The sequence below is a fragment of the Gorilla gorilla genome, chromosome X, assembly GCF_029281585.2.
Source record: "Gorilla gorilla gorilla isolate KB3781 chromosome X, NHGRI_mGorGor1-v2.1_pri, whole genome shotgun sequence".
NCBI lineage: Eukaryota > Metazoa > Chordata > Mammalia > Primates > Hominidae > Gorilla > Gorilla gorilla.
This window is the reverse complement of record NC_073247.2, coordinates 27,076,522-27,095,999: the sequence shown is the minus strand read 5'-3', so window position 1 is coordinate 27,095,999 and position 19,478 is coordinate 27,076,522. Positions and strand designations below refer to the sequence as shown.

General features: G+C 41.5%; 1 protein-coding gene across 10 annotated transcripts in view; it reads left to right on the top strand.

Moving 5' to 3' along the window:
* Positions 1–19,478, top strand: part of CTPS2 (CTP synthase 2) — a 124,531-nt gene that overhangs the window by 97,429 nt on the left and 7,624 nt on the right. For all 10 annotated transcript variants that reach the window (XM_063703088.1, XM_055376653.2, XM_055376661.2 and 7 more), the window contains one exon: positions 5,416–5,560. In XM_063703088.1, the coding sequence (XP_063559158.1) occupies positions 5,416–5,560 (145 nt within the window). The remainder of the gene's footprint in view (positions 1–5,415; positions 5,561–19,478) is intronic.

Sequence of the window (19,478 nt, the reverse complement as noted above, 5' to 3'; positions counted from 1 at the left end):
CAAGGAGCTGGGACTGCAGGTGTGCATCACCCTGCCTGGCTACTTTTTTTTTTTTTTTTTTGAGACGAAGTCTTACTCTGTTGCCCAAGCTGGAGTGCAGTGGCGCGATCTTGGCTCACTGTAACCACCACCTCTCAGGTTCAAGCAATTCTCCTGCCTCACCCTCCCGAGTAGCTGGGACTACAGGCATGTTCCACCATGCCCGGCTAATTTTTGTATTTTTTAGTAGAGACGGGGTTTCACTATGTTGGCCAGGCTGGACTTGAACTCCTGACCTCGTGATCCGCCTGCCTCAGCCTCCCAAAGTGCTGGGATTACAGGCATGAGCCACGACGCGCAGCCAATTTTTAAATTTTTTTTGTAGCGGCAAGGTTTTGCCATGTTGCTCAGGCTGGTCTCACCTGGGCTCAAGGCCTCTTCCCTCCTCAGCCTCCCAAAGTGCTGAGATTACAGGCATGAGCAACTGCACCTGGCCCATGGCTGTTTTTTATGCTACCATGGCAGAGATGAGTAGTTAAGAAAGAGACCTTATGGCTCACAAAGCCTGAAATATTTACCTTTTACAGAATATTGGCCCTTTACAGAAACATTTGCTAACTCCTGGGCTAGACTCACACATATACACTTCATTTAACTAACTTGAATTTAACATTTTCACGTGCCTCCTTGACCTGTTTGTGTATTTGGATGTTGTGTTGCCACTTCCATCTCAACTTATTTAAAACTAAATTTACATGCTCTCCCAATTAGTTCATTCTCCTGTTTCTGTTAAGATATCATCAATATCCTTGTCCAGGGTTTCTCAGCCTTGCCACTATTGACTGACATTTGGAGTGGAATAATTCTTTGTCGTGGAGGCTGTCCTGTGCACTGTATAGCAAGCTTGTCCAACCCACAGTCCGTGGGCTGCATGCAGCCCAGGATGGCTTTGAATGTGGCCCAGCACAAATTCGTAAACTTTCTTAAAACATTATGAGATTTTTTTGCAATGATAGCTCATCAGCTATCATTAGTGTTAGTGTATTTTATGTATGGCCCAAGACAATTCATCTTCTTCCAGTGTGGCCCAGGGAAGCCAAAAGATTGGACACCCCTGTTGTAGAGTGTTTGGCAGCATTCCTAGCCGCTACTCACTGCCAGTATTATCCCTACCTCCCACGTTGTGACAACCCAAAATATCTCCAGACATCATCAAATGCCCCTAGAGAGCCAGGTGCAGTGGCTCACGCCTGTAATCCCAACGCTTTGGGAGGCAAAGGTCAGAAGATCACTTGAAGCCAGAAGTTCGAGACCAGCGTGGGCAACATAGTGAGAGCCTGTCTCTACAAAAAACTAAATAATTAGCTGGGCATGGTGGTTTGTGCCTGTGGTCCCAGCTATTCGGGAGGCTGAGGTAGGAGGTTGAGCCTGGGAAGTTGAGGCTGCAGTGAGCCATGATCATGCCACCGCACTCCAGCCTGGGTGACAGAGCAAGACCCTATCTTAAAAAAAAAAAAAAAGCAAGTCCCTGGGGGGCACATTTGGTGGAGAACCATTCTCCTAGACTATCAGGCTAGAAATTTCACATATTAGCTCTTCTTCCCCTTCAGATCCCAACTAGCAGTGAGTTGTCAAGTCCTGCAGATTCTGCCTCTGGAAAGAAAGCTGGTGTTTAGAATTGCACTGCCATCCCTAGAACACTAGTCCCAGTGCATGCCAACTCCAGCTCACACTTGTCCTCAATCTCCTTCCTGCTTCCAAGCCATCCCTTCTCCAATACCTCCTAACAAGAACAGAACTCTGCAGTGTGTGACACTAATTTGTTGGATAAACCACTCTCATATATTGAGTACTAAGGATGTGCAGGATACTGTAAAATGGTACCGTGATGTTCCAGAACCTGCATTTCCAGCCTATATGCTTTAGGCTCCAGATAAATTGGATTGCTTGTGCGTCTTCTAACCTCCCTCTTCTTTCTCCGTCTTAGCTCATGTCACTATTCTCCATTCCAAATGCCTTTTCTCTGTCTCTTTTCCTTTTTGTCTCTAATCTGTTCAAGTACTTCTAGAGTCCCGAGCAGAGGGGAGAATTGAAGTCCAAGAAGGCTTCTTTGAACATTGTAGCATTTTACCTAGACCTGAAAGAAGGAAAGCAATGGACATTCAGTGTGCACTTACTGGATGCTTGTCACTAGATCTCTTGCTAGGGACTTTGCATACCTTATGTAACTAACAAAGCAGATGATGCTATTCCCACTTTACAGAGGACACTGGAGTGCAAAGAGGTTAAATGACATGCCCAGGGCCATCCAGCTAGTCCTTTGCGGCAAGAGCAAACCCAGTTGGTTACCTCCTTCTGCCACCACTGCTGTGGGATTTCATTGTTTCTCTTGTTTTCACGTTCTACCTAAGATGATCAATTCATGCCTAGAGTTTTGAATTAGAATAGTAAGTATGCATTTCCAGGAGTCTTTCTGATGGAAATGCCCATCATTTAGAATTAAAGTGTGGATCGCTGTTGGTATTGAAGCCTCTTAAATCTTCCTAGCATGTGAGAAGGCAGAAAACTTCTTAAGCAAATTACTATTTGTTTACTTTGTTTAAGTACTTATTCACTTTTAATTCTTCTGGTTCTCATTATTGTCATCAAATACTTAGAAGGTTCTTTCATCATAAGGATTAAGATTCCCATTGGGGCTTTCAAATTTCATGTGGATTGAAAAGGAAATGAGAGCTGCTGTAAAACCTTGCAGTTTTTAAAAGCGGACTGCAAGCAGTTATTAAGGAAAATTCCCCAGAAGATTTTGATCTTAGATACCCCTTGGAAACATATCCACGAATCTCCACTGTTCCTGAAGGGTTCTGAGAGGAACAACAAAGCTTGAGATTAATATTATATAATGTCAGAATTTGGTTTAAAGCAATCAACAGCATTATTTTAAAGATAATTTTATCTAACTGATAGAACATCATCAAAATAAAAACTTTTTACTTTCTCCTCATATTGGCATAGAGGATTTTTTGGATAAAGTGATTCAGAGCAATGATCCATTCATTCACATATTCTGTCTCTGGCTATTACATGATTACATTGCTCAGCATCTGTCTGTAGTGATACAAAAGCACAGTTACTGTCTGCTTTTTTTTCAAAGATGTCCCTAGATGTTATTCAGTAAGATTTATTGTCTCTTAAATTTTAAGCTACATTGCTTAATTTCTTCTCTAAGTGTGGATGATTTCTCTGCATTTCTTGAGGGAATACATTCCTGGGAGAAGGTGGCATTCCCCTTATCAGGCTTTCTTACCTGCATATTCCTCTAATTCAAGGAGGTTTCTTCTTAGATGTAGAGGATTTCTACACTGGATTTTTCTGGGATCAGAGCTGTCCTATAGAACTCACTGGATTTTTCTGGGATCAGAGCTGTCCTATAGAATTCACTGCAATGATAGAACTAGTCCACCCTATCCAATATGGTAGCCACTAGCCACATGTAACTTTGAACATGTTTCAAATGCTGAATTAATATTAATGAATTTAAGTAGCTACACGTGGCTAGTGGCTACCATTTTCTATAGCAGAGCTTTTTTTTTTTTTTTTTAATAATTTCAACTTTCATTTTGCATGCAGGGAGTACATGCGCAGTTTTTGTTTGTTTGTTTGTTTTTGTTTTTGAGATAGGGTCTCACCCTGTCACCCAGGCTGGAGTGCAGTGGTATTATCATGGCTCATGGCAACCTCCACCTCCTGGGCTGAAGCGATCCTCCCATCTCAGCCTCCCAGGTAGCTGGAACCACAGGTGCATGCCACCACGCCCAGCTAATTTTTGTATTTTTTGTACAGACAGGGTTTCACCATATTGCCCCGGCTGGTCTCGAGCTCCTAGGCTCAAGAAATCTGCCCACCTTGGCCTCCCAGAGTGCTGGGATTACAGGCATGAGTTACTGTGCTTGGCCCATGTGCAGATTTGTTACATGGTTATACTGTGTGATGCTAAGGTTTGGGGTATGGATCCCATCACCCAAGTACTGACTAGAGTACCCAACAGATAGTTTTTCAACTCTTGCACTCCCCTCTCCTTCCTCCCTCTGGTAGTTCCCAGTGTCTATTGTTCCCATCTTTATGTCCATAAGTACCCAATGTTTAGCTCCCATTTATAAGTGAGAACATGCAGTATTTGGTTTTCTGTTTCCGTGTTAATTCGTTTAGAATAATGGCCCCCAGCTGCATCCATGTTGCTGCAAAGGACATGGTTTCGTTTTTATGGCTGCATACTATTCCATGGTATATATGTGCCACATTTTCTTTATCCATTCCACCGTTGATAGGCATCTAGTTGATTCCATGTCTTTGCTATTGTGAATACTGCTGCCATGAACATATAAGTGCATGTGTCTTTTTTGTAGAATGATTTATTTTCCTTTGGGTATATACCCAGTAATGGGATTACTGAGTTGAATGGTAATTCTGGTTTAAGTTCTTTGAGAAATCTCCAAACTGCTTTCCACAGTGGCTGAAATAACTTACATTCCCACCAACAGTATGTTTTCTTTTCTCCACAGCCTTGCCAGCATCTGCTGTTTTTTGACTTTTTTAATAATAGCTATTCTAGCAGGGCTTTAAATGATTACCTTAAGAAAGTAGACATTTGCATTCAATCATCATTTCCTTATTACTGTAGTAGTAGCTTTGGATCTTTGCTGGTAAGTGATGGGAATTTGTGATTTTGAATTCCATACTAGATTTTAGATCATTTGATAAAGCACCTCATTGAAAGCTTTAAAGTTATATTTACTTCCCCCTCTTAAACTTATTATATTTTATTATCTTTAGTTTAAGTCATAGCCAGGGACAGGATATTTGAATGAATGGATCATTGCTCTGAATCACTTTGTTCAAAAAATGCTCAGTTTTGTGGTGCTATGAGTAATACCCAACTTAAAGCTGTGACTAGAAAAGCAATTGTCCTCGTTGGGTTCCCAAGGGTAGCCCAATGGGTTGACATTGTGCTGGTTTATCCCAGGGGACACTTACCCTGGGAAAGGAGAAGACCTTGCAGGAAATGGCCTGAAGCCACCTAAAGAAAGAAAGACCCAGGGTTAGCCTAAAGTCCAAGGGAAATTGAACCAACATAAATCTACAAAGTGCCTTCAAAAAGCAGGCAGATTTGGGGAAAGTGGAATTCTTCTTGCCATTCAAAAATTTTTGCTTGACTTTGCTCACTCTGACACCTTCCGCACATAAAATTTCCAAGATGTGTTTTACAATTTGAAATTCCACGAAGGAATGGATGGATAGTGAAAGTAACTGGCTGTAATGATAACAGGTTAAAGAATCATCTTACCATTTAATGAGTTTTCATATTCAAAGATAAGAAGATCTTTAAAGCAGTTCTCCTGTTTGTCTGCTTTAATCGCATCGTGATTGTTCTCATTTCAGATCATCCTTATTTTGTTGGTGTCCAGTTCCATCCTGAGTTTTCTTCTAGGCCGATGAAGCCTTCCCCTCCGTATCTGGGGCTGTTACTTGCGGCAACTGGGAACCTGAATGCCTACTTGCAACAGGGTTGCAAACTGTCTTCCAGGTAACCAGCTTACTGCTCTTAGCAATAAACCAAGATGCATAGTTATTAATATCTTAGGGTTTCTTACAAAAATTAATACCACTATAGAATTTTTAAATGTGAAGAATCAGTTTTTTTCTCTTAAACATAATTTTCTTCTCTTTGTGAAAATGATTTAATCACACCTACGGTAGTAATATGTCAGCTTTCCAAATCGTGATGACACTGGGTATTATTTTAGAAATTTTTTTCATTTTGATAAGTGAAAAGATTGTCTTTTGTTGATTCTTCGATTAATATATATGAATTTTTATATGTTTATTGGCTGTTTGTTTTATGAATAGCTTGTTCATATCTTTTCTTCATTTTGGTATTGTATTATTTTCCTTACTGATTGGTAAGCTCTTTATGTATAAAGGTCATTAATCCTTTGTTAGGCTGCAAATATTTTTCAAAGTGATTTTGCTTTCCTTTTAAATTGTTAATGGTAGTTTTGTTCTCCCTAAAGAGTTTAGTCCTTTTTTATGTTTTTTAAAAATGTATGTAGTCAAATATTTTACTTTTGTGGCTTCTGCCTTTAGTCTCATGCCTAACATCTTTCCTTATGGAAAGATTATATAAATAATAACCCCTGTGTTTTCCTCTAGCATTTTTATGGTTTCAATTTCATAGTTTAAATCTATAATCTATATGGATTTTATTTTCAGTGAAACCTGTGAGGTTGGGATTTGGCTCCCTACTTCCCTGCCAAATTGTCAACGAGTTGAGTAATTTGACTTTGTTTCAGGGATTTCTATTTTGTTCCATTGATGATTTTGTCTCTTACACCTGAACCTTTACCATCCTTTTCATTTTCATAGCATTATTATAAATCAGGACCTTATCGATCCTACTCCCACCATTATTAACATTTTTAGTGTGTTTTGCTATTCCTCCAGGCAAACTGTTATTTATTTATTATTTTCTTAGAGACAAGGTCTGGCTCTGTCACCCAGGCTGGAGTGCAGTAGCACAATCATAGCTCACTGCAGCCTTGAACTCCTATGCTCAAGAAATCCTCCTGCCTCAGTCTCCCAATTAGCTAGGACTACAGGCACACACCACCATGCCTGGCTAATTTTTTAAATTTATTATTTTTGTAGAGACAAGGTCTCACTATATTATCCAGGCTGGTCTTGAATTCTTGACCTCAAGCAATCCTCCTGCCTTGACCTCCCAAAGTGCTGGCATTATAGGTATGAGCCACTGTGCCCAGCCTGTACAATGCTTTTTAAAAATCAAGTTTGAATAAAAAATTCCTTAGGGATTTTAAAATTAAACTAAATTAAATTAATTAATTTATTTATTTAGGGACAGGGTCTTGCTCTGTTGCTCAGGCTGGAGTGCAGTGGAGCAATCTCAGCTCACCGCAACCTCCACCACCCAGGTTCAAGAGATTCTCCTGCCTCAGCCTCCCAAGTAGCCAGGACTACAGGTGTGTGCCACCATGCCTGGCTAATTTTTGTATTTTTTAGTAGAGACAGGGTTTCACCATGTTGGCCAGGCTGGTCTCGAACTCCTGACCTTAAAGTGATTTGCTTGCTTTGGCCTCCCAAAGTGCTGGGATTGTAGGCATGAGCCTCCGTGTCCCGCCAAAATTTCATTACATTTCAATACTAGTTTGGGGAGAGTTTATTTTTCTTTCTTCTCATCCAAGAATATTGTACCTAATAACTTGAAAAGCAGAAGTAACCATCCAGAATATCATAGGCTTTGGTAGGGGTTATTACCACAATAACCAGATATATGTTGTTCAGAAGATTACCACTGCCAACCCTCATTCTGGCAAACAACCCTCACAGTGTTGCTGTTAAGGGCTGGCAGGATCTGTGTGTGGTGTGCACGTGTGTGCTTGTTACACAACCCTACTTATTTGTGTCATTACCTGCTAGGAGAAGCTCACAGCTCTCTAGCATTTCCTTTCACCGTGTGTTCATATGGGAACAGCTTCACATAATTTGCACTTTGGGCATCTTACTGTATTAATGTTCACCCCTTTCAGTGCACTGACTTTCAAACTGTGCTCTCGGAGCTGGAGTCTGGGCTGCTGCGGGAGCAGGCCATGGGGGCTCTGGGCTCTTTCCTGCTTCAGCTGAGCAGCTCCACTTTATCTGGCTCATGTGCCATGGTTCTGCAAGAGAGATTTCATCTGAAGAAGAGCTTCCTGTGTTCTGAGACTGCACGGCTTATGCCACAGATTGGACATCCTAATGTGGTCCCATGTCAGATGTGGGCTATGACCCTTTGCAGCCGTTTTACAATTCCCGTTATTTTAGATTCTCACACTGAAAGGAAGGTGATAGTGGGACAAGTTAGATGACTGGGAGAAATAACTCACTTATAACTATCTGGCTGTTTGCAAATACCAACTAATATACAAATTCCGTCTGGCTCGTGTGGACTGCCCACCTGTGTGTTGTATGGCCTGCCAATTCCTGCATGGCGGGTGGTGGTCTCTGGGTAGAGCTTCCAGTGGGGTGTGGTGGCTCACGCCTGTAATCCCAGCATTTTGGGAGGCCGAGGTGGGTAGATCACCTGAGGTCAGGAGTTCAAGACCAGCCTGGCCAACATGGTGAAACCCCGTATCTACTAAATGTACAAAAATTAGCCAGATGTGGTGGCACACGCTGCTGCTAGGGAGGCTGAGGCAGGAGGATCGTTTGAACCCGGGAGGCAGAGGTTGCAGTGAGCTGAGATTGCACCGCTGCACTCCAGCTTGGGCGACAGAGGGAGACCCTGTCTCAAAAAAAAAAAAAAAAGGCTTCCTAGTAGTTTCTGAAAAAACTGACTGATTGCTAGTGACTCCTGAGTGAGATATAGTATGTCTCAGAGAGAAGGAAAGACCTCTTAACCAAGCTCTGATGCTGGCATTGGAATTATAGCTGACTAGTAGGCTTCCATGACACTGAGGGAATTCCTACGTGTATCAACCACAAACTGGTACATTCCTTAAGGACAGCCAGCATCTTATTTATCTTTATCTCCCTGGCTCCCTTACACACAGGGGTTGTTTATTACCCATTAAAGTAATGAATGCAGGTAGCAGGGGAGTCGAATCTTGACACATTTCAGAGAGTTTTCTGACAGAGGGTGGTGACTATGAATTAATCCAGTGACAGACACCAGGATTCCAGAGGAACCTTGCACTTCAACTCCTCTCTGCCCAGCTCCATGAGATGAGTGAGCTTTGAAAAGCAAATGACTACTCTGATGGCAGGCTCTAATGTGAGCTGAGTTGGGGCTGTATTTCTGTCAAACAAGATTACTGCTTGTAATCAACCCTAAACACTGTGACAAGGAATATGAACACTAGAATAATGACTTCCTTTCCCAGAAGTTGGCGCTGATGATATTCAACTGTATGGCACGTGTACGGCCAATGTCTTTAAAGCATGGAGTGTAAAAATCCTTGCCTTTGAGTTAAGCGTACCTGAGCTGTAACCTCCGCATTCTGCCTAGCGGAGAACATTTATCTTTTAGGGCCTAGGAAGTTGCAGTAAGACTATTATTTTGGGATTTACAGCTAGTGAGCTAAATTCTCAGCTACTTCATTATCTACAGAATGGCAGCAGTTAGGAAGACCAATTTCACCTGGTTTTAGGCTTGTAGTGGGGCAGTTCAAGGGCACAATAGCTTCAGGACAGTATTTTTTAGGTTTTTATGAGCTATTTAAAAATACATGCAAAATCAAAATAAGAGTCTTGTTTAGGGGGTCCCCCCAAGACTGCCCACACTTTGGTGATTTGCTGAAAGTAATCAGAATATAGCTGTACTCATAGCTAATATTTATTTATTTATTTATTTATTTAGAGATGGAGTTTCACTCTTGTTGCCCAGGCTGGAGTGCAATCATGCGGTCTTGGCTCACTGCAACCTCCACCTCCCGGGTTCAAGCAATTCTTGTGCCTCAGCCTCCCGAGTAGCTGGGATTACAGGCACCCGCCACCATGCCCAGCTAATTTTTGTATTTTTAGTAGAGATGGGGTTTCACCATGTTGGCCAGGCTGGGCTTGAACTCCTGACCTCTGGTGATCCGTGTGCCTCGGCCTCCCAAAATGCTGGGATTACAGGTGTGAGCCACCACGACCGGCCTTATAGCTAATATTTATTATGGTGGCAAAGTAAACATGCACAGCAAGATCAGTAATGGGAAAGATAAGTGGAGTCTGGAGAAATTCATTTGCACGTTTCCTATGCTCTCTTTCCTGTGATAAGTCACATCGAGTTCGCCTTCCTTCCAGCAGTGAAAATGCAACTATGCCTATATGATGTTTCTGCCCAGATGAGCCAGTTTGAGGCTCAGAGTTTAGGGATATTTCGAGAGCTGGTCACATAGGCATTTTCTACCTAGCAACCACCAAAATTCCAGACTGCCAGAGGGAAAGCAGGTGTTCACCATAGATCACATTGTTTGTATAAACAGCCTAAGCCCAGCAAAATGACCTTATCAGTTAGTAATGGAGCACACATTCCGAAAGCCATGTTCCCAGACACCAGCCAAGAACTAACCCTGCAAGCAGGCCCTTTGAAAGATAGCAGCCTCAGGCCTGCTGTTAACTCTTTTTTTACAGGAGTCTAACTAACAAACCATTCTGAAAATAAATAAATCACATGGGAAATAATGGTCCATTAAATAAATCATTGCAATTCTTTGCTGATCTCTCTCCTCTGGTGTCTAAACAATTTGTCTCACGTATAAAAGGCAACCACAAATTTGCATGGTCTTGCTGACACATAATGTAAAAGAATGAGACTGCTTCATGTAATTATAAGAAATACATTTCAGGAGAATATATGAAGGTGCTTGTAATTGCAAGTTTTTTTTTTTTGTTTGTTTGTTTAAATCTAGAAAGAGAGCATCTAATCTCTTTCTGGAATTCCTTTTTTTTTGTTTGTTTTGTTTTGTTTCTCAGGCTGGTCTCAAGCTCCTGGGCGCAAGCAATCCGCCCACCTTGGCCTCCCAAAGTGCTGAGATTACAGGCATGAGCCAATGTGCCTGGCCTGAGGCCTAGAATTCCATTTTTTAAGTAAGAAGAGAAGGATCAGAGTCTAAAGTTCATAGATTGTTTTCTAGCATGTGTGTCTCTGTGGCTGCCTGCAAGGCTCTTGGGAGCAATCACTACACACCAAGTTTAGGCACAACTTCCAGTTTTTATTTGTCAGATCAGAGTAAAACTCTCTTCCTTGGACAGTGCTTGATGTATATCAGAAAGCAAAAACTTAGATGGGGTTCAGTTTGCAGTTCACAGAAATGCAACTTTTTTGGGAAACATATTTTTAAGTATAAAACCAGAATCTTGAGTCATTTGAGTAGCATTTTATTCTAGTTTTGGAACTTTGGATTCTATGTCTCCATCCAGCAATTACTGTCTCTTGTGCAGATAAATCATCTTTTTGTGGCAAAACAGGAAGCAGGGTGGTACAAAAACAACAGGAGGGAAAGGTACTCAGTGATTCACTGTATTTGCTTGACTGTTTCAGACCAAACCCAAAAGCCGAAACTACTTTGTAATAAGAGAGTCTTTAAAGGAAGTACACACCTGAAGCCGGTTCCTTCTGTTTCCTCTTTCCTTTGTGTGCCCCTAGGATCTAAGTCCATTCTCTCCTCTGTGCTTAGCCCTTCCCTCTATATTTGTTGAGTCCTGGCAACAGTCAGGGTGAGAAGGAACCCATTTCATTCACCATTGTCTCTGGTCTCTCTTCTGTGACAATATATCGGGGTTTTCCTGCTAAGTAACATGCTGACTTCTAGCCTGGGATGGTTTTGTTTTCTGTTGACTTCTACGTGTAGCATTACAGAAAATTTAGAAAAGAGAGAGAGAAAAAAAAAAAGCACCCACAAACCCACCAGCCTAACATAATTACTGTGCTCATTTTCAAATATTTCCTATGAGCCTATACCTGTATATGATTCTTTCTGTGGCTGTAATAATAATAGTGAGTGTATCTATCTATCTATATAGATATATATACACACACACCCAAACTCTTTTATTTTGAAAACTTGCAAACCTACAGAAAAGATGAAAGAGTGATACAGTGACGGTCTGGAGATCTCCTTTGCAAAGGAACATTTTTCTCCATTTTGGTTTTATTTATTTATTTATTTATTTATTTATTTATTTATTTATTTATTTTTGAGACAAGTCTCCCTCTGTCGCCCAGGCTGGAGTGCAGTGTCGTGATCTCGGCTTACTGCAATCTCTGCCTCCCGGGTTCAAGCAATTCTCTGCCTCAGCCTCCTGAGTGGCTGGGATTACAGGTGCCCGCCACCATGCCCGGCTATTTTTTTTGTATTTTTAGTAGAGATGGGGTTTCACCATCTTGGCCAGGCTGGTCTTGAACTCTTGACCTCGTGATCCACCCGCCTCGGCCTCCCGAAGTGCTGGGATTACAGGCGTGAGCCACCGTGCCGGGCCATTTTGGTTTTTAAATACCAAAAATTTGAAATGAACTAGGGCTCCTGGAAGTAATGGTTGATTCCAGGACTGGGGCAGGGAAAGTACAAGATGAGCCTGTAACATATTGCTGTATTTAAAGCAAGGAACAGCTGAAAATGAAAGGGGTATGAGTTTTCCAAGGTCAAAGAAGCCAGCTTGAAAGGGCACCCACTGGCCTTATTTTGGACAATTTGAACATCAAAAAGAACAATGACAGTATTAGATTATAACACATTTCATTTTCTGAAATTCCATGAGTCCATAATAATACTAAGAAAATACAAAAGCAAAGAAAAAAGAAAAGCCAATTAAAAATGTAGACGTCATCTCTGATGTAATAATGGATTCAAATAAGGATCATCAGTGGATGCTAAAGCCACTGGGTGAAATTTGTAAGAAACAGAATATTCATATGTTTTCAGAATAGCACCATAAATTCTTTATTAATTACAGAAGTTTGTATTTTGAACTTAACACTTCATATGCATTTTTCCAAGTTGCATGAAGTTCATTTTTAATGGCTGCACACTTCACCATTCACTCAACACACCCCCTATGTTAAAGCTTATTCTATCCCAGCCACTGTGCTGGGTGCTTGAATAAGTGCTTAAATAAGAACATGTTCCCTGACCTGGGGACTCATCAGGTAGTATAACTGTTCTCTAAATTTTGGGAGGTGACAGACTTCCGAGATTGTGATCAAAGCTGTGGGCCCACTTCCTGGAAAACTGCCCAAACATACCACTTTGTAGTTTCCTTACATTCATACCCCCAATGCTACCCCCCTCCCCTGCATCCATAGACTTTCTTCTAGGGGTCTTCAGCTACAGACCTTCTCATCCAGGAAAGGGCACAGACCTGCAAGCGCACAGTCCCAGCAGTGTGGGAAATGCTGGCATTAGAGCTTGTTCTCTCTTTCGTGGTTGTACCCAGGGAATGCTCCCAGGTTGCCAGAATTAACTAACATTAAGATTAATATCTTCCTGCAAGTGGTACCATCACCCACACAGTGTGACCTGGCTGGACTCCCCTGGGGAAGCTCAGATTCCTCCTCCCTCATCCCCATTGCTCATAGTCAGCAGGTGCTGGCAATTCCTGTTGTTGGAATTCACTCCATCTTTTGTCTATTTTCTGCCATGCTGCAAGGGAGTATGGCCTGGAGTCAGGATTCTAGCTGAGTCAACCGAGTTCAAACTGGCTCTTTTACTTCCCAGCTGGCTGTGACCTTGCTCTTCTGTGCATTGCTTTCTTTATAAAAAGGGGATGGTAACAGTCCCCACTTGACATGGCAGAAATGAAGATTAAGTTTCACACTAAGTGTAAAGCACTGAGCGTAGTGCCTGGTCTATGGTAGGAACTTAAATGGGAATTATTATTATGATGCTATTATTATTACTTTTCCTTTAGTTCCAGTATCTATCTCTTGCCTGCTGCAAAGCCTCCTACTTGGTTTCTCTGCCTCCAGCTTGCTTCCTCCCAATCCGTCTTCTGCTGTTGGAATGATCTCCCCACATTATTTTGGAACTTAAAACCCCCCGATGGCTTCCCTTGGTTTATAGGATAAAATGCACACAAATCCATATGGAACAGCTTGCAGTTCCCTGAACTCCCCAGAGGGTTTTGCCTGTTGTGTCTTGATACACATTCCTGACCTGCTTAGTGAGAGGGGAATAGGGATCTATATCCTATTAGAATGGTTGTTCACGGACTCATTAGGTGAACAAGGTGAATCGGAGGTGACAAGGTGGCGAATCGGAGGTGAATTATTAGGTGAATTGCAGGTGAGAGTGGCTCCCTCCATTGTTCACAGAGGGTGCATTTCACTCTCCCAGGCATGCTTCTCTTACGTTGTGTGGCTCTGCTGTCTCTTGGACTTGGAGAGTAAGGTACTCTTTTCCCTTGCACAAATCCGACATTCTGTTTCCAGCACTGTTTGAAACTTGGAATCGCTTTGTTTCAAACTTGGAATCACTTTGCTTTTTGACTTTGAGTTGCATGGTTGATGTTGCCAGGGGCCATTCTTACACCATGTGGTGCAAAAATATTTTATTTCTGTGGGGACAGTATTGACAAGTAGGGTAGATGCTATGGATTTTACTTCTGCGTCTGCTGCTTATTGAGTAATTTTGTCCAAGTCACTACTCCTAAACCTGTTGATTCTCCTCCTTAGGGCCGCTGTGAGGGACAGTTGAGGTGGTGCTTTATAAACTCAACTGCTATCAAAATGCCACTTTCCCCGCTTTGTTACACTTCAAGCAAAAGTGAACTGAAATTAACAAAAGATTCTATTTTGCTTTCTTTTGAACAGTTCTTTTAAACATTTTAAAAAACCATTCACCCCTGTGATTGTTTGACTTCAACTCCATACCTTGAGATATTTTTTAGGGTAAATTATTGTTAATGAACCACATTTGAGTACACCTTCCCTTGGGGCGGGATAAATGTTGGTTAAAAGGTGCTCCTTTTAACCAGATCACGGTGCACTGCAGTGTGGATGGTGTGGTGCCAGACACGAATGGAATTAATAGTACTACAGACTACCGTGTGCTTTTACCACCCTGCCTGGGTGGTATTCTACTGTTTACTATGAAATATAAAACTCATTCAAAGCAGACTAAGTTTTTGTTCCATTGCTCTTATATTTTATGGCTTCCAGGGGCCCTTTATGAAGGAAATAAGTATAGTAGTAATACTGCTTTGGGGAAAACTGTGTTCATGACAATCTGTTTTTAAAACATGCTGTTTCACAGGAAACAGATTTTAATATAAAGTATTGTAAGGAACTCATGCATGCTGGGAATCCTAACTATGCCATTAAAATCTTTAAATTCCAACCACCTCTTTCTGTTAATGGAGAAGAAATGGTTTAACAGCTGCCTTGGGGTAGCGTAAAGGTGGGCTATATGACGCATTGCTATACCCTTTCCCTAGCACCTTGGAATATCTGTTTTCTTATGTTGGGAATTTACTGGGAGCCAGAAGTCCTTGACAAACAAACTTCACTATGACAAACCTTTCGTTTGTCAAGAGCCACATGTTGGCTGGGCACAGTGGGTCTGTAATCCCAGCACTTTGGGAAGCCGAGGCGGGCGGATCACTTGAGGTCAGGAGTTCAAGACCAGCCTGGCCAACATGGCAAAACCCTGTCTCTACTAAAAATACAAAAATTAGCTGGGCATGGTGGTGCATTCCTGTAATCCCAGCTACTTGGGTGGCTGAGGCACGAGAATCACTTGAACCTGGGAGGCAGAGGTTGCAGTGAGCCAAGGTCACACCACTGTGCTCTAGCCTGGGTGTCAGAGTGAGACTCTGTGTCAAAAGAAAAAAAAAAGGTGGGGGGGGGGCCGGGTGCAGTGGCTCACGCCTGTTATTCCAGCGCTTTGGGAGGCCGAGGTGGGCGGATCACCTGAGTTTGGGAGTTTGAGACCAGCCTGACCAACATGGAGAAACCCTGTCTCTACTAAAAATACAAAATTAGCCAGGCGTGGTGGCACATGCCTGTAATCCCAGCTACTTGGGAGGCTGAGGCAGGAGAATCGCTTGAACCCAGGAGGTGAAGATTGTGGTGAGCTGAGATTGCGCCATTGCACTCCAGCCTGGGCAACAAGAGCAAAACACTGTCTCAAAAAAAAAAAAAAAAAAAAAAAAAGGAAAAGAAAAGAACTACATGTTGACCGTTGTGGTAAAGTCTTGTCAGTATAGTGATTCCTCTGTGTTGCTGCTGGTGATTTTGGTTTTGTCTTGCAAGAAATGGTACCATAAAATACTTTTTAAAAAGAGAGTTTTCATGATTTGGGAGGCACATGCATGCATAAGAGATATTTGCTGTGATTTTCATTAATGGTAGGTAGACCTTTAAAAAAACTTTTGGCCCTTTATTTCCTTCTCCTGCGTAATTGCCCTGGCCAGAACTTCCAACACTATGTTGAATAGGAGTGGTGAGAGAGGGCATCCCTGTCTTGTGCCAGTTTTCAAAGGGAATGCTTCCAGTTTTTGCCCATTCAGTATGATATTGGCTGTGGGTTTGTCATAGATAGCTCTTATTATTTTGAGATACGTCCCATCAATACCTAATTTATTGAGAGTTTTTAGCATGAAGGGTTGTTGAATTTTGTCAAAGGCCTTTTCTGCATCTATTGAGATAATCATGTGGTTTTTGTCTTTGGTTCTGTTTATATGCTGGATTCCATTTATTGATTTGCGTATATTGAACCAGCCTTGCATCCCAGGGATGAAGCCCACTTGATCATGGTGGATAAGCTTTTTGATGTGCTGCTGGATTCGGTTTGCTAGTATTTTACTGAGGATTTTTGCATCAATGTTCATCAAGGATATTGGTCTAAAATTCTCTTTTTTGGTTGTGTCTCTGCCTGGCTTTGGTATCAGGATGATGCTGGCCTCATAAAATGAGTTAGGGAGGATTCCCTCTTTTTCTATTGATTGCAATAGTTTCAGAAGGAATGGTACCAGTTCCTCCTTGTACCTCTGGTAGAATTCAGCTGTGAATCCATCTGGTCCTGGACTCTTTTTGGTTGGTAAGCTATTGATTATTGCCACAATTTCAGCTCCTGTTATTGGTCTATTCAGAGATTCAACTTCTTCCTGGTTTAGTCTTGGGAGGCTGTATGTGTCGAGGAATTTATCCATTTCTTCTAGATTTTCTAGTTTATTTGCGTAGAGGTGTTTGTAGTAATCTCTGATGGTAGTTTGTATTTCTGTGGGATCGGTGGTGATATCCCCTTTATCATTTTTTATTGTGTCTATTTGATTCTTCTCTCTTTTTTTCTTTATTAGTCTTGCTAGTGGTCTATCAATTTTGTTGATCCTTTCAAAAAACCAGCTCCTGGATTCATTAATTTTTTGAAGGGTTTTTTGTGTCTCTATTTCCTTCAGTTCTGCTCTGATTTTAGTTATTTCTTGTCTTCTGCTAGCTTTTGAATGTGTTTGCTCTTGCTTTTCTAGTTCTTTTAATTGTGATGTTAGGGTGTCAATTTTGGATCTTTCCTGCTTTCTCAGCCCAAAATCTCCTTAATCTGATAAGCAACTTCAGCAAAGTCTCAGGATACAAAATCAATGTACAAAAATCACAAGCATTCTTATACACCAATAACAGACAAACAGAGAGCCAAATCATGAGTGAACTCCCATTCACAATTGCTTCAAAGAGAATAAAATACCTAGGAATCCACCTTACAAGGGACGTGAAGGACCTCTTCAAGGAGAACTACAAACCACTGCTCAATGAAATAAAAGAGGATACAAACAAATGGAAGAACATTCCATGCTCATGGATAGGAAGAATCAATATCGTGAAAATGGCCATACTGCCCAAGGTAATTTATAGATTCAATGCCATCCCCATCAAGCTACCAATGACTTTCTTCACAGAATTGGAAAAAACTACTTTAAAGTTCATATGGAACCAAAAAAGAGCCCTCATCGCCAAGTCAATCCTAAGCCAGAAGAACAAAGCTGGAGGCATCACACTACCTGACTTCAAACTATACTGCAAGGCTACAGTAACCAAAACAGCATGGTACTGGTACCAAAACAGAGATATAGATCAATGGAACAGAACAGAGCCCTCAGAAATAATGCCGCATATCTACAACTATCTGATCGTTGACAAACCTGAGAAAAACAAGCAATGGGGAAAGGATTCCCTATTTAATAAATGGTGCTGGGAAAACTGGCTAGCCATATGTAAAAAGCTGAAACTGGATCCCTTCCTTACACCTTATACAAAAATCAATTCAAGATGGACTAAAGACTTAAATGTTAGACCTAAACCCATAAAAACCCTAGAAGAAAACCTAGGCAATACCATTCAGGACATAGGCATGGGCAAGGACTTCATGTCTAAAACACCAAAAGCAATGGCAACAAAAGCCAAAATTGACAAATGGGATCTAATTAAACTAAAGAGCTTCTGCACAGCAAAAGAAACTACCATCAGAATGAACAGGCAACCCACAAAATGGGAGAAAATTTTCACAACCTACTCATCTGACAAAGGGCTAATATCCAGAATCTACAATGAACTCAAACAAATTTACAAGAAAAAAACAACCCCATGAAAAAGTGGGTGAAGGACATGAACAGACACTTCTCAAAAGAAGACATTTATGCAGTCAAAAAACACATGAAAAAATGCTCACCATCACTGGCCATCAGAGAAATTGCAAATCAAAACCACTATGAGATATCATCTCACACCAGTTAGAATGGCCATCATTAAAAAGTCAGGAAACAACAGGTGCTGGAGAGGATGTGGAGAAATAGGAACACTTTTACACTGTTGGTGGGACTGTCAACTAGTTCAACCATTGTGGAAGTCAGTGTGGTGATTCCTCAGGGATCTAGAACTAGAAATACCATTTGACCCAGCCATCCCATTACTGGGTATATACCCAAAGGACTATAAATCATGCTGCTATAAAGACACATGCACACGTATGTTTATTGCGGCACTATTCACAATAGCAAAGACTTGGAACCAACCCAGATGTCCAACAATGATAGACTGGATTAAGAAAATGTGGCACATATACACCATGGAATACTATGCAGCCATAAAAAATGATGAGTTCATGTCCTTTGTAGGGACATGGATGAAATTGGAAATCATCATTCTCAGTAAACTATCACAAGAACAAAAAACCAAACACTGCATATTCTCACTCATAGGTGGGAATTGAACAATGAGAACATATGGACACAGGAAGGGGAACATCACACTCTGGGGACTGTTGTGGGGTGGGGGAAGGGGGGAGGGATAGCATTGGGAGATATACCTAATGCTAGATGACGAGTTAGTGGGTGCAGCGCACCAGCGTGGCACATGTATACATATGTAACTAACCTGCACAATGTGCACATGTACCCTAAAACTTAAAGTATAATAATAAAAAAAAAACCAAAAAAAAACTTTTGGCGAGGCATGGTGGCTCACACCTGTAATCCCAGTACTTTGAGAGGCTGAGGCGGGAGTATTGCTTCAGTTCAGGAGTTCTAGGCCAGCCTGGGCAACATAGTGAGACCCCCATTCCTACAAAAAATAAAAATAAAAGGTTAGCTGGGCATGGTAGCATGTGCCTGTAGTCCCAGCTACTTGGGAGGCTGAGGTGGGAGGATCGCTTGAACCCAGAGGTGGAGGCTGCAGTAAGCTGTGATCGTGCCACTGTACTCCAGCCTGGGTGACAGAGCAAGACCCTGTCTCAAAAAAAATTTTTTTTAAGGAAATGACAAGGACCATTGCATGGTGACTGTAGTTTGCTTTTTAAAAATCATTATTCATTTGTTTTTAGATCAGTACTATCCAATATAACTTTCTACACTGGTAGAAATGTTCTATAATCTGCACTATCATATATGGTAGGCACTAGGCACACATGGCTACTGAGCACTTGAAGTGTGACAGGTGCAAGTGAGGAATGGAATTTTAAATTTTATTTCATTTT